A 20,091-nucleotide genomic window follows, 5' to 3' on the forward strand; every position below is an offset into this window, starting at 1 on the left:
GGGGTTTTTATAGTGTCCGGTTTTTTTTATTATTTTTTTGTGAGCTGTTAAAAACTTTTTTTTATCTTATATTAAAAAGTAGTATTCATTTAAATAATTGTATAGTATTTGACTGAAGTGTTAATCAATTTATGTCTTTTATTTCGGTGTAATTTTTACGATAGATTTTTTATTATTATTACATATACTAAAATCGCGACCACAAAAAATAATGTTTTAAAAGGGCTTTAATTGCGTTTCTAAGTTAAGTAAAATAAGGACTTTTCGAACTCCAAATTACAATGGAAGTTGCACAAACTCCTTTGCAATTGACTCAGGACCACCAAGAAGGACGAATGACAGGTAACTATAAATATTTAATACTTACTTTTATTTTTAACTTTCATCTGTACATATTATAAAAATATTGCAGAACAAGAGAGACATTATAAAAAAATATAATTATAAGTCTTTTATATGGGAAATAAAAGTCGAAACTGATATCTTAAAATTATGGTCTGTCCGTATACTTATTTTTTGTATGCAAATCTGTTACATAAAATTAGATGCAGTTTTATAATTTGTCATTTTAAAAATCGTAACTTAAATTTTTTTAATTTATTAACTTGTAATTGAATAAAAACAATTAACGTGAAGCCTCAATGATATCGTTTTGTAGAAATTTTTTCCTAAAAGATAAAATACAGAAAATACGTTCGAAAAAGGTACGAGTGAGCAATCCGATCCGATCAGATCAGATAAATTTTGTACAAAAACTAAGACTACTATTTTTTTTAAAATTATTTCCTGTCCTTATTAAAAAATCGTAAATATTTTTTAAAATGTGAGCAATTAATCGTATAAGCATTGATTTTTTAAATAATAATTATGTGTGTAAGTGCTTAAAAATGAAAACGTAATAAAAAAAGAGTGATTAGAATTTAAAATATCGAAGTTTAGATAATACTTTTTTTAAATAAACGTAGACATACTTCCTTAAGGACGCATTTTCTGTAATTTACTGATAAACAGTTTTTTTTTATTTACTCTGTAACCTGTACCTACGAAAATAAAAAGCGCAAGTGTGTTTGTTGATTTCATTCCAGTGTCTGGTTTATACCACATTAGCCGGTTTTTATTTAAGAATATATTATGATAAAGTATATTTTTTAAATTAGAATATTTATTACAGAATATTAGAGGTCATGGTAGGCGAGCCTTTATGCGTCAATGTTCAAATTTTTTAAAGCATTTCTTTAACTAACTTCTTAACTCCTTACTAGAACTTTAAGACTCCGTAGCGTAGAATCACTCGCATTCACTTGTCATAAAATACGTACATACCTACTTTAAATTAATTCTACGTGACATTGGCGAAATCATCTGTGCTCATTTGGCAATATTGAAAGACTTTAAAGAAGAAGAAGAAGAAGAAATTTAAATGAAATTTTAATTCGTAAATTAAAAAATAAAACAACCGAATGATAATGCGATTGCTATTTTCCATACTTATTCGTTAAATTTTCATTTATTTAAATCCATTAATTTTATAAATAACTCTTTGTACTACTAACTGTTTCAAAAAATCGTACACAAATTAGATTTGTAATAATAACGTTTACGTCTAAAATCAAATTTCACTGAATTGTGTTTGCTCACAAACGAAAAAAAACCGCCTTCAAATTATATCGACAAATAATACGACGTAAGTAGTCGATAAAACGCTCAATTAAAGACGCGTTATTAAGGGTAACTCAAAAAATAATCGTCAGGCCTCTATCAAAGTTTAATGGGACCTCACAACAAGCACTAGCATTCGATTAAAAGAAAAATCATAAAAATCAGTACACCCAGTAATAAGCACATAAAAAAGTACAGTTGAATTGAGAACTTTTTTTGAAGTCGGTATAGATTTTTTTTCTTAATTTATAGTCGCAAATCAAAATAAATATCAAAAATTACGTTATTCTAGTAGGTTTCAAAAACACAATTGCATCGTCATTCTACTCATTCAAATTATATTTGCCTTAATTATTTTAAGTTAAAAGTGAAGCGACCATCGATTTAGAATGTTGATTATGCAGCAGTGCATACCCTGTATTAAAATTATTTATTATATATTATTTAATATTATTGGGGGCCCAAATAAAGGGCAAAGATTTCTCACAAAAGAAACAAAAATGCTTCTTTGCATTAAATTAAAATAAATATTATTTTTTGATTATAAGTTATAACTTCCTCCTAGAATAGACAATATTGACAAGTCTGTAGCTGTTCCTGTTCCATCGAAGTCCTTGGGTAATTTTTAATCAGTATTAGTTTTGAAAAACTTTTTTCTAACTGAAAGGGTCAAGAATAGAAAGCAAGCTGTAAAAAGTGGATGCAAGGCTATTGAATTTTATCAGCAATAATTCAATGGAAATGGAATGAATTTTCTGAATTTCGGATTTTAAGCTTATTTCAAGAGCTTTTATCTCCAAGCTGGAGATTTATCAGACTTGAGCTGGACCAATAGATACGGGGATCCTTCGCTTCAGCCTGTAAGGCTAATAATAGATGCGGGGGATTCACAGGCGCATAACCTGAAGAAGAGATCCAACGCTGCCTCCAGGTCGTACAGGAAGCAAATCGCTAGGGCAAAGTTCAAACACTTTAACAGAATTGGCGAGAGACTATTGGGCTTGCCAAAGGGAACCCGTGCCTTTTGGTCTCTTGCCAAAGCTGTCGAAGATAAGTTCTTTTAGTCTTCACTTCCATCATTGCGCAAATCTAAAGGATCTCTGGCACATTCTGCGAAAGAGAAAGCAAAAATTCTTTGCACTCTTTTTGCGTTGTATTCAACTCTTGGCGATGAGGGGAAAGCACCATCGAGCATTCCACAGTGCGAGCACGCTATGCGTAATGTGCGCTTTGAGCAAAGTTGTCAAGAAGTCCAGTGATCCTGATGGTGTCCACACCACTTGGATGCATGGGTTGCAACCAATGTTCGAGCTTCGCGCGCATTCTTTCCACGTACATCCAAACTGTGGAATGACCTTCCTCAATGAGGTTTTCCCTGATCGCTATAATTTAGAGGTTTTCAAACGTCGAGTGTATACATCTTTTCTCTAAAGGCCATGGACGACGGTAGCCGTTAAACATCAGATGGCTTCGTCGGCTTGCCCCCATTGTTATAAAAAAAGATTAACTAATTATTCATAATGATTAACTGAATCCCGAAATAAACGATGCAGGATGTTATCAAATTTTTGGCGCACGCTTAACTCGGAAAAAAGGGGATTGCTTTTTAGACTTTTGTTATTTCTGAAGTGAAAACTCTGTAGGCAAATATGACAATTTCTTTTAAATGTTTTTTCTTAGGAAGCACGAGATTAAGTGACATCGTGGATAACATTTTACTAATTTTTGCTTACACACGTTAGGGGCCCCTGTAGATAGGGGGCCCCGTATCATTGATACGGCTGATACGGCGGCAGCTACGTTCCTGTTATGCAGAGAAGACTCGACAAGAAAGTCCGCAGAAAATGTTAAAAAATGTGTTTTAATATAAAATTTTGTTTTAAATTAGTTGTTATTTATTATAAATTATTTTTTTATATTTCTATTATAAGTTGGTAAAATCGTGCATGAAATACAGCTTCAATAAATCCACACATCTTTATCATGAACATACTTTTGTATATTATATCTTATCATCATTGTTATCTATATATCTTTTAGCTATTAAATTCTCTTTAATAAAACAACTTCTCAAATATTCATACAATTCGATTGTCATATTCGATTCCATGTTTTGGTTCGCCATATTGTTATTCAAGCCGCGTGATCGTAGCTCGGGTTCTAAATAGACCCTCTATTTGACTGATTTTCAGCCGCTCCATGATTTGCCACTTTACCCGGTCAGTTTACGTTTTGAATACAAAACAGGCTTGTATGGGGATTTGAATTTCATTTTCCAATAATGGTAACGCATTTTGAATAACGATTTATTGAGTTCTTACTCTGTCATTGTGTTTTATCGGTGTTTATTATGTTGTTTTAATACTATTGCTTTTAACCGACTTCCAAAAAAGGAGGAAGTTCTCAATTCGACTGTATTTTTTTATGTATGTTACTTCAGAACTTTTGACTGGGTGGACCGATTTCGACAAAAAAAAATTTAATCGAAAAGTGGTGTGTGCCAATTGGTCCCATTTAAATTTATTTGAGATCTAACAACTACTTTTCGAGTTATATCTAATAATGCGTTTTTACTTGACGCTTTTTTCCGATAAAAAATTATAAATTTAACATAACGTTATTAGAATACAGCTGATATATTTTCATTACACCATTTACATTGTAAAAGAAAGAATATAGGTACCTACAGATAAAATATTAAGTAAACAATAAGCCTGCGTTCGTTTTACCCAATTTTATTTCAATTAAATTATATAATCTATTTCTATTTTTACCGTATTAGCACTATGGCGTTGTTTTTTTTCAGAATTTCTGATCTTAATCTTATTCTTCTAAAAAAAAATAACTTAATTTTTTTTAATCACTATTGATGTAAAAAAAGTAACCTAAAAACGCCATCTTAAATCCTGGTAGACGCATACTTAAAAGAAACCTTAAAACGTAGCATTTGAAAAGCAAGGGAGGAAATTAATCAGAGCGGCTCAAGAGCTCTCGCGTCAAAAGAAAACCAAATAAAACGGCAAGCGACAAAGTTTTCCGACTCGACTCGTGGCTTCGGAATCCTATAGAGCTTTCTTACTTATTTCTTATTTAGACTAAATGATTCAAGCAGCCTTACCAACATTTTGAGTATTTTTACTATTCATATACTGTCGTTTCTTTGCAAAGTTTTTTTATGCATACATACACACACTTATACACATACAGTACATACTTACACATATAGACCTATATAATTACTCTTTTTGAAGTCAAAAGCAATCGCAGAAGTTTATGTACGCGCAAAACTGCCCAATTGGATATTTTTTTGTCCGTTATTGTAATGATCGCTGAGCCGATGATCTACGTAAGATCGCTGGCGGGGGCTGGATGAGGACTGCAGAGATTTGGAAAGTTTGGCGCGAAGTCGGGGATGCCTACGTCTAGCAGTGGACTTCGATATGCTGAAGAGATAGAAATAGAAAGAAAATATTAAAATCAACATTTTTATGAACAAAAAAATATGGTAATATAAAATTCGCCGAGTCAGCCAGTAAAAAATATTTTTAGCGACAAGTTCAACTCCACAGCGCTTCTCTAAGTGCCGTACTCGGAACAAACATTGATTTATCTTGATACCGGGATTTACTTCGCTCTCTCCCGCGACTTCCAATTTCCCAAACTGTTCTTTTTATGTGTCTCATACAATTTTCTTTTATGTCCCTTCTTCGTTTTATATAGCAATTTTATTTGCGCTATTCCTCCGCGATTTTTATGTTTTATTTGTATTTTTAAAACATTTGTTATGCTGACGTTATTGCTTAGGTACCATGTTGTATGTTTTTGAAGTAAAACTTCTTTACGCTTGACTTGGAGAGTAAGCTGGTGAATGCGAGACGAGAGCGTTACGAAAAGTGTGATCGGTTGAGGCAAACGGCGTAGGAAAGAGGCGTGAAACACATTTTCTTTCTCTCTCTCATAGCCAGTAACGTTTTGTATATCTAAGACACAGTGCAGGCCTATTGCTAAAGAATTTTTACTTCAGTCGTGTGGTCTAAAGCACATTCGTTTTTTTTGTATTCTTCCACATATGAATACTGCGATACTATATCTAGTATCTAGTACAATCAAGAAGTATTTTTTTTCTAAGTAATGAACTAATTAGTTATTTTTGGCGTAAACTTGTGGAGGCCTATGTCCAGCAGTGGACTGTATAGGCTGTAATGATGATAATGATGAACTAATTAGAAAATAGATACCATAGAGGTACCTTACCGTACAATTTGTGGGAGTAAAGTTATAAAAAAAATTTCTTAACAGTTTTTGTTAACTAAAAACTATTTACTATTAAGTAAAAAAAAATACACGTAATATGTAAATTAACTACCAATCTTGTGAACTGTAATTGCAATTGTTCTTCTATAATGCTTCAGGGGCATAAACTTTTATATATCTTTTATTATAATACCTCATTTATGCAAAAAGAAAGTCTGTACGTTCCGATGTGAGTAGATATTTGCATGTGTATATATATTTATTTCTGGTCTGGGAGTGTGTATAAAATATCTTATGTTGCTGAGTAAGCAATTTAAACAATGCTTGTGTAATACATAATAGCCGTTTGATAGTTTATTAATAGATAAATTATCTACTATCCCACATTGGAGCAGTGTGATGGATTACGCTCCAAAGCTTTTTCTATGCGGGGAAAGAGGTTTTTGTCCAGCAGTGAAATATTAAAAGCTTAATGAATAAATCACATTTTAATTGAAATATTTCTTATGACAATAAATATTTTTAAATCTGACGATAACAATGTTTGGTTTATTAAGTGTGACGTCAGTGGATTTGTATTGCAGTGATGATATAATTGAATAAGCCCTCCCGGAGAGTAATTTTTTTTTTAAATCTAGTAAGCTTTATTTACTTTCAAACAAAATAAAAAACCTAATTGGACCTAATGGAATAAACTATTGATTTTTTGTAACAATAAAAAAATTAAGAGTTTCTCAGTTCGACTGTATTTTCTTTTTTTTTATGGGTTTACCTCGTGACTTTTTACTGGGTATACCGAATACAAGGATTCTTTTTTAACCAAAAACTGGGGCTTGTCTTGTTTCCTTTTAAATTTGTTCGAGATCAGACGATAACTTTTTTAACTATCCGTAATAATGTTTATTTAGTTCACCATTTTCACGAGTACCTACGTTGTGTTACTTGTCGATATAAATTGAAGTCGGTTTTTTTTCGTTTGCGACTACACACAATTTTTTTTTTTACTTTAAATACTCTTTAGAAGGTCGTAATATATTCAATATGCACTCCTACGAGCACGGGAATTCCGGTAGCCCTTTACCAGTAAATCGAGTTACAGAGACGGTAGTTGGACATAATTGCCATTCGACAATCAGCGCCGACATTATTGTGTTTGTTTATTTACCCACGGGGGATGTGCACTTTATCATATCATAGACAGAGCTATATAAATATTTTTATTTTTTTTTTTGTAATATCCGATTTTGTGTTTTTATTTCTATCTAATTTATATAAATGACTACTAACTGTATTGATAGGAAAAAATGTTACGTATACTGTTGTATCTATGCGAGAATAATAAAAAAAAACAAAAATAGAATAGTTATAAAATTCGACAAAAAAAAAAAAAGAAAAACACAAAGTAATATAAAGCTAAAAATTATTTAATTGCATATTAATGTAGACACTACATTTTTTATGAATTCAAAATATTATTATTTATTATTTAATTCTAAGCATATTCAAGTCGCGTATATTGTTTGAATAAATTTAACAAACAACCACAGTCCGACTACAATCTGAACATCTTCCAAACGCAGTCAATTAAAATACAATTATATATTTGAAAACAGCAAAACAATTACGCTTATATTCATCGTAAAATAGAAAATTTGTGTTCTATATCATTTACAACATGTCTAGCGTTCTCTACGAACGTTACTCTACGAACAATAAGATAATTCAATAAGCACAGAGTACGGTAACGTCAGCAACAGACCCCATCTGTAACTACATTTGCGAGCCTACTCATTGTTAACGAATCCTCCTATTATTGTCACATTTTGACACTTAGTTCGTGAACATAATCAAAAGAGGATTTAATGGTTTCTTTTTTTATTGTTAAATAAATGTTAAAAATGATTTTAATTTTTTCATAGTTTATTTTATGCCAGTGTCATTATTGTACATTTTCGTTTCTAGAAAGTGAAAAAAACGCCAAAAAAAAATAGATAAAGTATTGGTTATTTTCGAGTTACTATTAAAGAAATCAATAATTATTATTAATAAAAGGTTATATTATTGTTCAAAAGTTTTGTGGTTGTATTGCACAATTTATGACAAATATTCTGAAAATCTAAAAAAATCAGATAAAAATAATGTCAATAGGTATGATGCCTCTGATAAAAATATTGATCTAAACCAACTTGACCTCTTTCATTATCATTTTCAAATCTAACAGCCCACCCGAATACATGACGAATTAATCACAAAATCAAATCGCCTTATCCTTAAGGTCGTACCCATACCAGTCGCCAATCACTTAATTGTTTCATCATATTACCTCCCGCTGTAACTTGACATTTACTTGACACTTAGCAATATTTGCATACGGTTTGTTATCGCGTGTAACATATCGCTAGCATTGGTCGCCATCCCCTATTTTACTCTGAAGTGAAAATGCTATTAAAGCGAAATGGTGAGATTGCAGTGGTTATTCTATTAGCATTATTGATATTAAATGTTTATTGTTATTACTTTTGGGTATCGTGATAGCTAAGAGCTATTAGGTTATTTTAAACCACTAGGGTTATGAACTTGCCTGTGATATGACTGTTGGTAAGAGGTTGCCGTGGCCTATGGACACCTGCAACACGAAAAACATCACAAGTGCGTTGTTGCCCTGTATTTTGGTATTTATTTATTGCAAAAAGAACTTTGTATTTGCATTTCGCATACTTGCTAAGTCGTTTTTTGAAGACCAGTATAAGCCTACATAGTAACTATTGTTAACCATTTTTTTTAATACTTTGAGAATAGTTTATTTAATTATAAATCATTTATGATCCGTTTTAGTAGAAAACAAATAGATGCTAAATTTACTTTACGAGCTATTTCACAATATACCCCATATGTTATGGGGTAACTCCACCTAAACCACCTCGTATTACCTAATGTTTCTATAGTGCTTGTGCATTAAGCCTGTATCATCCTACTGCTGGGCATAGGCCTCTTTTTCCACGTAGGAGAAGGATTGGGGCTTAATCCAGCACGGTGCTCCACTGTGGGTTAGCGGTTATGTTAACGATCGCTATCAGGTATTTATGATAACAACCGGGACCGGCGGCTTAATATGCTCTCCAAGGCACGGTGGGGTGACTTAATCCTTCTCCTACATAGAAAAAGAGGCCTATGCCCAGCAGTGGAATGTTCATGCTGAATGAACCTATAATAATAAACAAAACATACTAAACGCAAATAGTTGTGTATTATACGAGTAGAAATGATATGGTTAACTAAACGATTCTAATGAAATCCGTTTCGTTTCAGGAGAAGACAGCACATCCCCACTGCGCTGGTCTCCCCCTACGTCAGCAGCGCTGGTAGCCGCTGCGCTAGCTCCACCAGCGTTACGACCCTGGCTGCCAGATCCACCCGTTAAGAAGACTAATCACTTGGGTAAGACAGGTCGGCAGACTTTGTCAATTTATAAAATTTACGACTATAATATTACGAGGTAGGGTAAAATCTTGAGCAGCCTTACAGAAAATCTACTAAAGGACACTGCTTTCAAGTAGTGTTGTGTTCCTGTGGTGAGTAAAGTGACCAGAGCTCCTAGGGAGGGTCAGGGTTAGGGTTGATAACGCGCTTGCTATCCTTCTGATATTGCAGGCGTCTATAAGCTACGGTTACTACTATTCATCATGTGGTCCGTACGCTTGTTTGCCGACCTAGTTGTGTGAAAAAAGTTATTTTAGCTATAAGTAAGGGTTATGTGTATTAAGGCGGCATACACAGCACAACTAAGTGGTGAAAGGTCAGGAACAAGTGGAGACTTTTCTCGGTAATACAAAAAAGTTTTCTTTTCGAGTGTTGACTGTTCATATTTATGTTTAGAAATAGGTGAAATTGATTTTTAACACTTTTGCAATATTTTGAAGATTATGAGCCCATTGACATAAGCCCATTACTATCCCCCCCCCCCCCCCAACCCGCCTGCCAGCGTGGTGACTATGGGCAACACATATGAGTTCGCGCAATTTTTGGCGTGAGCAGCCAGTGGTCTGCGATAGGCAAAAAAGAAGATGAAAAGATGAAGCCCATAGCTAAGAGATGAAAAAAGAAAATAGAGATTTTTGACGATATAGAAATTATTTCACGGCATCCTATAGAACTGTTAGTTAATTTTAAAAATATTTTTGAATATTTTTCGACGCTTTCATACTTTTCCCTATCTTCGTTTTTATAAGTAACTCTTTCTTGTGTACCAAGTGTAATGTATTAGGCTGGTGAACCCTTTATACGAGGTGAAAACTGTTCACCCGTTTGTTCATTATTCGCATATAAATACAGCCGTTCTTAGGTAAAAGGCATGATCGTTTTTTACTGTTTTCGACAAATTTTGAACTACAAAATTTGTTTTACGATTACAATTGTAAAAAATAACATTAAATCTACGGTATTAAGCCTTTGTTAATATTATAATACAAAATATTAAGTAAAGAAATCTAAAACATTTAACTGAATTTTCTTAGATTTCAATGAATTTCTTTTACTGTTTTAGCTAAGTACTTACGGCAGAATAGTGCTACATATAATAATGGCTAAAGGGAAAAGGGGTACTTTAACCAAACCTTTAGAAGAGCCACCTTAAGGTTGAGTTAATAGTCAGAACTATCCTACAACTGCAATAAATCCCTAATATATCTTATATATAAAATTCTCGTGTCACAATGTTAGTTACCATACTCCTTCCGAAACGGCTAGACCGATTTTTATAAAATTTTGTGTGCATATCGGGTAGGTCTGAGAATCGGCTAATATCTATTTTTCATACTTCTAAGTTATAAGGGGGGAGGGTTAAAGGGGTTAGTAACATATATCGCAAAAACATTTTGCGGGGTCAGCTAGTATATTATAAATGTGAATGTAAGTTTGTTTGTTACGCTTTCACGCGAAAACTACTGAACTAATCATCATGAAACTTTGTAAACCTATTCTTGGAGGTATTAATTGTAACATAGAATACTTTTTATTAAACAAAATTATTGTGAGCGACGCCGCGGGTAAAAGGTAGCAATATATATATGAATTCAATTACAGAATAAATAATTTCTATTATTTGTGGAATATTATTTGCTTATTCCTAAATATTAGTTACTGTATCAATGTGAATGGGGAAAATGGGTCCTTTGCCACTATTCTCAAACCAGTTTTTTCTGTGACTATATAGCTCTTTCCCACATACTATGCCACATGCACATACTATGCCACATCCACATGATATTACTCATCAAGATTTTTAATGATCAATCAAAAATGTATATTTCAAAAAATGAGACTTCAATCTTTTGCTCTGGCCCTTCATATGTTATTGATTTCACCAGGCCTAGTCTGCGTGGTGTGCGGTGACACGAGCTCGGGCAAACATTACGGCATCCTCGCGTGCAACGGCTGCAGCGGATTTTTCAAGCGATCGGTCAGACGGAAACTTATATACAGGTATATTTTATTTAAAACGTATCAGTTTTATATTTGCTAATAACTCTTTGTTAATAAAGAAATAAACTGAACATGGTACACCTACGTCTCGTAGTACGAAAACAAAATTACAAAATTCGTACTTGTCAATTTGGATGACATTTTTGGTCTGTATTTTTATTAGTATTGCAATTCAATACACCTACAGTTAGTTTATTGAATGACAAAATCACAAAAAAATATAATTCAGTGAAAAGTATAAAAAGGCACGCTTATTGCTAAAAAAGAGATCTCTTATCGACAGGATTCTTTTTTAGAATTATAAAATCGTAAAATATCGTAGTAGTTAGAAATAAATCTTTATGATATTAGTATAGATTTTGCAATATTACAAAATTGCTCCAATAATACTACAGGAATCAATATTCTTTCCCGCGAGGACAAGGGCTTGAAAATAGTGAATATGTTATTCCGTAGCTTTCTGTGTGGTTACGGCAGTAAAGAATATAGCCACCTCCTCTCTTCTCGTGGGTATCTTAAGAGGCGATTAAGGGATAACACAGTTTCACTACCACCTTGGAACTTATTAAGCCGACCGATGGTGGGATAACCATCCAACTTCTGGCTTACAAAAATACACAGGCCGAAGACGAGCAGCAGAGTCTTCGGTGTGGCAAAGCCAGCCCTGCCACCAACCCGCCTGCCCAGCGTGGTGACTATGGGCAAAAACCCATGAGTTCGCGCCATGATGCTTGGCGCGAACTTGGGGAGGCCTATGTCCAGCAGTGGACTGCGATAGACTGAAGTTATATCAAGCTATCTATGTATCAAATTTCATTGCAATCGTTTCAACAGTTTTTATATGTAAATTAATAAGAGTTCGTCTAAACGTATCGCATGCACAATATTAGTAATATTACAAAATTGCAAATGTACTACGTATGTATTAGATAAGATAAATGTGAATAAACGCCTAGCAGAATGTGAATCCTCTGTCTGTGTACTAGGGTGTGGAAACCCACGTAGCACTAGCACAAACGCCAGCATGATACGGTTTCGAACCAGCGACAGCTAGCATATCAGTCAATTGTAACCACTGCGGTAACGTACCGTCGTGACAATTAAAAGGAGAAAGTTTATCTTTCTTAATTTGTGTCACATGTGTGACACATTTCCCATTCTGTAACCGTAACACAGGACACACTTGTGTCAACAACCAAAAAGCAATATTTGGCGACGTATGTGTAACGTCTTCATTGTTGAAATTGGGCTACTGATTCACAATCTCCTTTGTTCACAAATGTGTGTCATACTATTGCCTAATTTTTATCAATAAATGCAATCGATTAATGATCAAGAAAATGTTTTTGATTAGATAATATATAAATAAAGTTCTACTCCAATAATTAATCCAACAATTTTATTTTAATTATCCTCCCGTATCCCAAACAAAAACATCAACATTCCAAAAACAAATAACCATCCCCAAAATAAAGGAACAACACAAAATACACTATTAATATTCCCGATAAAAAAAGAGGAATATCAAAACACAGAACACCCTAAAATTAATTTACAATCAAGAATATCAAACAATCCCTTAATCCCCATCAAAAACCTGCCACCAAATATGTAGCAGTCACATCTGTAAAGAAACGCCACGACGATGGGGGGACGCGCCACTCGAATGAGATTTTGATCCACTTAATCCTACCCGTGCATATTTCTAATTCTTCTTGCATCTGGGGTTTTTATTGGTGTGCATAGACGGAGCGGATGGTAGACTGCTTTTAGTGATTCTTACTTTTTAGCATCCTTACTAATATCACAACGAGAAGTTTATCTTACTGAACTTGAGAGAGATTGATTGAGAGAGATTTGAGAGATTTTGAGAACTTTTATCTTATGCTACAAAAGGTGGCAAACAATCATATGGTTCTCTTGATGGTAAGCAGATAACTATAACTTTTAGACGCCTGCATTATCTGGAGGATCCGCCAACCCGCATTTGAGCAGCGTGTTGTATTCCTACATGGGGAAAGAGGCCTATGCCCAGTAGTGGGATATTACAGGCTGAAGCGATTATCTGGAGGATACCTTGCCCCGACTCTACGTGCTCTGGCTATCTTACGACAAGAAACACCATCACTTGAGAGCAATAATATTTAGCTGTGATATTCTGTATTGGGGTACTTCTTCAGTAAAGCTACTCTTAATTTTAAGCAAGGCTTAGGTTAGGATTTGCTTGCTCAAAATAAATTAATAAAGCCTGAAAATACTATTTTTTTTCCTTCAGAGGGAAAAATAATATCTAAAGGTATATAAACAGGCTGCGTTGTAATAATATTTGTGTTTGATCGCAAACGAAAAAAAAAAAAAACATATTTCGATTATTCATCGACAAGTAACACAATTGTGATGGTAGATGAAAAAACAGTCAAGTAAATGCGCATTATCAAAGATTACTCCAAAAGTTGTAATCAGATCTCGATCTGAATGGTGCTTGATTTGTTATCTAAGGCTTGTTTTGTGGTCAAGACAAGTATCGGCTTTCGATTTAAAATAAGAGAAGGCTATCGGGCCACAAAGTTAGCCGGACATCCGGTATCCAGCTAAACTGCTGTTTCATCGCTAATAAATAGCCTACAATAGCAACGATTTTTATCGAATGTTTATGGTAACAACCAGGACTGATGGCTATAAATGGTCCTCTAGTTAAGCTGAAGATATTCATAAAATAAATAAATATCTTATAACATTCACACATAGTCGTCTGTTCCTAAGATAAGCGACTTAATGTTTGTGTTATAGGTAACAGTCGACTGATATGGCAATTTTGTTTAATATAAATATATACATCTATAATATAAAAATGAGTCGCTGAATGTGTTGCTAAGCGCAAAACTCGAGAACGGTTGGACCGATTTCGCTAATTATTTTTTAAAATATTCCTTGAAGTACGAGGATGGTTCTTACGGAGAGAAAAATTCTAAAAAAAAAAAATTTAAAATTTCCTGAAAAAGTTTATAAACAACACTTTTCTATACTCCCATACAAAAGATTTGTGATAATACTTAAAAATCAATTTGAACTTTAATACCATACGATAAAGTTTGTGTTAGGCGATACGAAGTTCGCCGGGTCAGCTAGTATTATATAAATACAAATGTTAAGGGTAAATATTAAGACACTCATTTCGAGCGTATATCGAATCCTAGTATCGTCTAAATTATGCAACCTCTGGTAATATTAAGGACTCGAGAGTGGTTATTATTTCAAAACTTTACAAAATTGATTACAGTAAAAACCTATATTTAAATCATAAATCACTATGCAAAATAAGTTATCACTGTCACAAAAAATGCTATATTCTTTAATATTACAAACAAAACGCTCTTGAATTTTTTTTAAATAAGTATAAAATCACTTAACATAAGGGTAGATTTACGGATAACATTAAAAACAGTTTAACATTTGGCCCTCTCCAAGCCCCATTCAATTAATGTAGCACCCGCTATAATGTTATTAATATTACGTACGAGTATGGTCAAGTGTGACATGTGCTTCTTTATAGTTACAAATTGATTTTCGGGTCTTTTTTCTATAACAATGTTAAATCTGTCTTTTAGCGATCATTGGACTATTAAATTAATGTATGTCTAAAATCGGTAGCGAATTTATTTTCGTTTCTTGAATAAAGAACACGTTACGGATTCTTAGTATTACTTTTTGTTTCTTTTTGTTTGCAAAGGAGGGCTATAATAATAATAAATAATAATAATAAATAAATATCATATAATATACTCGTCGTCTGTTCCCATGGTAAGCAGCTTAATGATTGTGTTACAGATAACAGCCGACTGTTATAATTTTTTTTTCATAAATATACATAGAAATAATACATATTTATATAAATATATAAATATAAATATTACACCCAGACTCGGGCGGGAAATGAACCCGCAACCCGCGGAACAGAAAGCAGGGCAACTACAAACAGCGCCAACGGGTTAGTCGTTAAAAAGTTTTTATATCTTTAAAAAACTAAGAGTTTATGTTATTACGATTCAGCCTGTAACATCCCACTGCTGGGCATAAGACTCTTGCTTAATTTACCACGACGAATGGGTTGACGGATAGAAATAGGTTTATCCTATAGGTATAATGGGTAACGATCACTATCAGGTATTTATGATAACCGACAGCTTAACGTGCTCTTCGAGGCACGATAAGGTGACCCTCAAAAACAGATATCTAAACTGGAAAGAAATATTTGTCCGAATACAAATATGCGTACCGAGCCGGAATCGAACACGCAAAACTTCGGTGTGTTGGACGCCTACTCGCACCACTGCACCAGACCGATTATTATTTAGCATTATTTAAAATTATCTTTTAAATTTAATATTTTTTTTTTCTACTATGATTAATATTATATTTATTGTATTTTTATTGACATACGTGAGATTTTATGTTTCTTATTGCCTTCGTAAAATCATATAAAATAGGGTGGTAATTTTGATCAACTAACATCTAGTAAAACAAGGGCATTTTTAACTTGATTTTGTTTTAGTCTAAAGCTTTTTGATTACAATAAAAGACTGTTTATCCCAAATATATAATTTAAAGGAAGAATGGTATACCAGTTACATAAACGTAATAAAACATTTAACATTTGTTATTTCTGAAAACAAAAAGGTTTCGCTTTATAAGTTGTTATTGTTAAGGTTTTGTTTTAATAAGAGTCATAGTACATTATTTAAGCATTTCAAATGCTTATTATAATTCTTTACTTAGCCAATTTGAAGATTGGACAGACGGATGGAAGGAAAGCAGTGTCTTCGTAATAAGGTTTTATTAGTAGCAAGTGTCGATACTGTGAAACATTTATTGTAGTTGTAAATAAAACTAAGATTTCTTAAGTTATTCTTAGGTACAACAAGTAAAGCATTCTATCTAATTGTATTTCACCCTATCATACAAATAAGAGTACAACTAGGTACAAAACTCGATCCGCGGCTATTCATTCTACACACGAAGCATTTTTCCCTCCGAAAACCGATTGCAACAAATGTCAACCAACGTAAGCCTATTATATGAAGGATTACGTATAATGAAATATCTTTAATCTTTATTAGACTCCGTCCGCAGATTGTTGGCATTCATTTTGATTGAGTAGTTTTTCCTCATAAGACGGGCTTGTTTGATTTGATTGGTTTTTCTTAATGCTTTCGCTTATTTTTTACGTGAGTTTCTTATAAAATACGATTGTATTACAACACATATTATATGATGTTTACAATTGAATATTTATCTAATTCTTAATGTCTAATATGTAATCTATTATTTTCTATATGAATGAAAATGAATGTTGCTAAGCGCATAACTCGAGAATGATTCAACCAATTCGGCTAATTTATTTTTGTATGTTCCTTAAGGCGCACGGAAGGCTTTAATACTTTAAAAAATATATATTTTTACTATTAACTTTTGAGAGAACGAAGTCCGTCCGGGTAGCTAGTTGTTTATACATTTATCTAATATTGACATAATATATTACAGTTTTACTTAGTATGTTACCTATTTTATGTATATATAATCATAACTTAGCGATCAATCTAGTCTTTGAGTCTGTTTCCTTAAGCACAGGAATAGGTGTCATCTAAAGTTTTAATATTAACCATTTTGAATATGGCTACAGATGTCAAGCTGGTACAGGAAGGTGCGTGGTGGACAAGGCTCACAGGAATCAGTGCCAAGCGTGTCGTTTGAAGAAATGTCTCGCCATGGGCATGAATAAAGATGGTAAGTCAAGTATATAATATAAGTGCAATTATTTGTATATCTATGTAAATTCAAAAACTAGTAGATCGATTTATTGTTTTCGGTAGGACCTCTCTTAACTTTGTTGCTGTAAAGTATCCGAAACGTCGGGCATCTAAACCTAATAAACTGATCGATTTAATTATTACTTTAAATATTTTATTTGTCGTTTAGTAGTCCGCTGAGCGACTCGCTGCCACTCATGATTTCCGCTCCAGTTTTAGTTTGATTTCAGCCTTTACATTTCCGTTCAGGTTAGGTTTAATTCATATTACATTTATTTCTTTAAAAATACTGTCATGTATAGTGGTTGATTATATAATACTTAAATCACAAACATTACTTACTTTAAAACAGACCACGCACTAATATTAAACAAAAAAAAAAAAAACGTTATCTGCGATTAAAATGTCTAACAACTAAGTAAATAAACAAACACCCGTAAAACGGAACAAGTCATCATTCCCACGCGCGCGTCACGTCATAACCTATCAAAACATATTCAAAGCTAACAAATCTCCGCTGGCCGACCCGTCGCACGCAGAATCAATTAGGCATGGAGATATTCGTCGAGACAACCCTATTTGCTGTTACATCTCTATTGACTGTACTCACATATTGTAAAAGAATATTAAGTAGTAGCTGCGCCCTGCGGTTTTCCATAGCAGATTTTTGTATAACGTGATTTCGTTACGATTTTGTTACAATTTTTTATAGAGTAACAACTATTTGTTTACTACTAGATTAAAACCATTCCAGATTTTATTCGACTTTTAAAATTATTGTGTATTTGTTATTTAGCTTTGCAGGAAGTTTAGCGCGATTAAAAAAAAATATACCAAAAAGCAAAAAAAAATTGTAAAAAATAATAATTTTGTCTTTTGTTGCTATCTGAGGTAACTGAGGTAGGGCACAGCAGGAATTTCCTGCTCAAAATATGGAGCAGCCCGACTGGGGTAGTACCTCGACCTTACAGAAGATCACAGCAAAATAATATTGTTTTCAAGCAGTATTGTGTTCCTGTTGGTGAGTAAGGTGACCAGAGCTCCTGGGGGGATTGGGGATTATGTCGGTAACGCGCTTGCGATGCTTCTGGTGTTGCAGGTGTCTATAAGCTGCGGCAATCGCTTGCCGTCAGGTGAGCCGTACGCTTGTTTGCCGACCTAGTGACATAAAAAAAATCAAGACCCCTATACTTATTATTAATTTCAAATACGTACTTTTATACTGCTTTAAATAAAAGCTTCACTTCAGCCTATCGCAGTACACTGCTGGACATAGGCCTCCCCAAGTTCGCGCTAGACATCCCGGTTTTCCGCAATTCTCACCCAGCCACCACCGGCAGGCAATCTTACGTAGATCCTCGGTCCAGCGGGCTGGAGGGCGTCCCACACTGCGTTTGCCAACACGCAATAATAGCTTACCTAAAACTAATCCTATGCTACATTTAAAAAATATATCACGATACTAGCTTTAAATAAAGCAGACATTGATTAAACGAAAAAAAAAAAAGAAAAACATCTTAAGGGCTCCTTCCTCCTTTTACCACCGTTTAACTTTCTAACATCGCTAACAACTCGACTAAAACTGCATGCATTAAATTATTACACCAGAACCATTCAACTAAACTAAACTAACAATCGTATGCGCGACTAAACCGGAGTTTTTAAAACAATTTTTTTAAGGGTTGCAAAGCCCTAATTTGTATACGGGCGGTCGCGGGCACGTGGCGACGCGTGGCTGAACACGTTTGCTAAACCCTTGCCATTATCCAAAACATTTTTCTTAATTACGAATTATCTTACGAAGTTAGCGAACGAATTAAATGATTCTACCACAGGATTGTACATGTAATTTTAAAACACGATTGAAATCAGATTCATGCAAATTCATTCTACTTACTTCTTCTTTCCACTATGGAATATAATTTCCAAAATTTTCAAAGTTTTGAAAGGACTTTGCTGACATTTATAGATACTTCGTGTATTTTTTTGTATCATAGGTAAACTTTTAAAAATATTAGCTTTTCGCTCACGACTTCGTGTGCTTAGATTACAAAATTTGGATTGGATTAGTCCAATAAAATAATTATAATTTAAAATGCCAAAGTTTGGATGGACGCTTGTTGCTCAACCACATCGATACAATTGAACGGATCTCGGAAGTTAAGAGGCTCTGGGGATCCAGAATAACCTCACGTTACTTATTATTGTGAGTTTCTCAAAAGATGCGAATTTTCGGAGTAAACGGTCGTCTGTTCCTACGGTAAGCAACTTGATGCTTGTGTTGTAGGTAACAGCCGACTGATACAGCTATAATTTTTTTTATATTATACATTGAAACAATAATAATAAATGAACACAAATATTACACCCAGACTCAGGCGGGAATCGGACCCACAATCCCTGGAGCAGAAGGCAGGACCACTACAAACTGCGCCAACGTGCTAGATAAAATAATTAAAATAATCAACATATAATGCAGGATCATCATAATCACATCAACATATGTGCCTCCCAATGTGATAGCACTAATTATGATCTTCGGTATTGCACTAATTATGATCTTCGGTATTGCACTAATTATGATCTTCGGTATTGCACTAATTATGATCTTCGGTATTGCACTAATTATAATCTTCGGTATTGCGCTAATTATGATCTTCGGTATTGCACTAATTATGATCTTCGGTATTGCGCTAATTATGATCTTCGGTATTGCACTAATTATGATCTTCGGTATTGCACTAATTATGATCTTCGGCATTGTAGTAATACTTGTATTGCAGATGTAGCTTAATTTTCTGGTAACTAAAGTGATTCGATATTACATTTGTACATTTTCATTGGAAATTAACTTGAACACGTACGTGACTTTGTGTTTATTTTATGTCTT

The 20,091-nt window shown here is 33.6% G+C and overlaps 1 protein-coding gene across 1 annotated transcript in view; it reads left to right on the forward strand.

Moving 5' to 3' along the window:
• The first annotated feature begins 281 nt into the window (after nucleotides 1-281).
• The window catches only part of LOC123664607 (photoreceptor-specific nuclear receptor-like), a 62,759-nt gene continuing 42,949 nt past the window's right edge, over nucleotides 282-20,091 (forward strand). The window contains 4 exon segments of the mRNA XM_045599124.1: nucleotides 282-342; nucleotides 9,223-9,351; nucleotides 11,280-11,394; nucleotides 17,075-17,178. Of these exon segments, the coding sequence (XP_045455080.1) occupies nucleotides 282-342; nucleotides 9,223-9,351; nucleotides 11,280-11,394; nucleotides 17,075-17,178 (409 nt within the window).

The sequence above is a fragment of the Melitaea cinxia genome, chromosome 22 (genome assembly GCF_905220565.1).
Source record: "Melitaea cinxia chromosome 22, ilMelCinx1.1, whole genome shotgun sequence".
In the NCBI taxonomy this organism is placed as follows: domain Eukaryota; kingdom Metazoa; phylum Arthropoda; class Insecta; order Lepidoptera; family Nymphalidae; genus Melitaea; species Melitaea cinxia.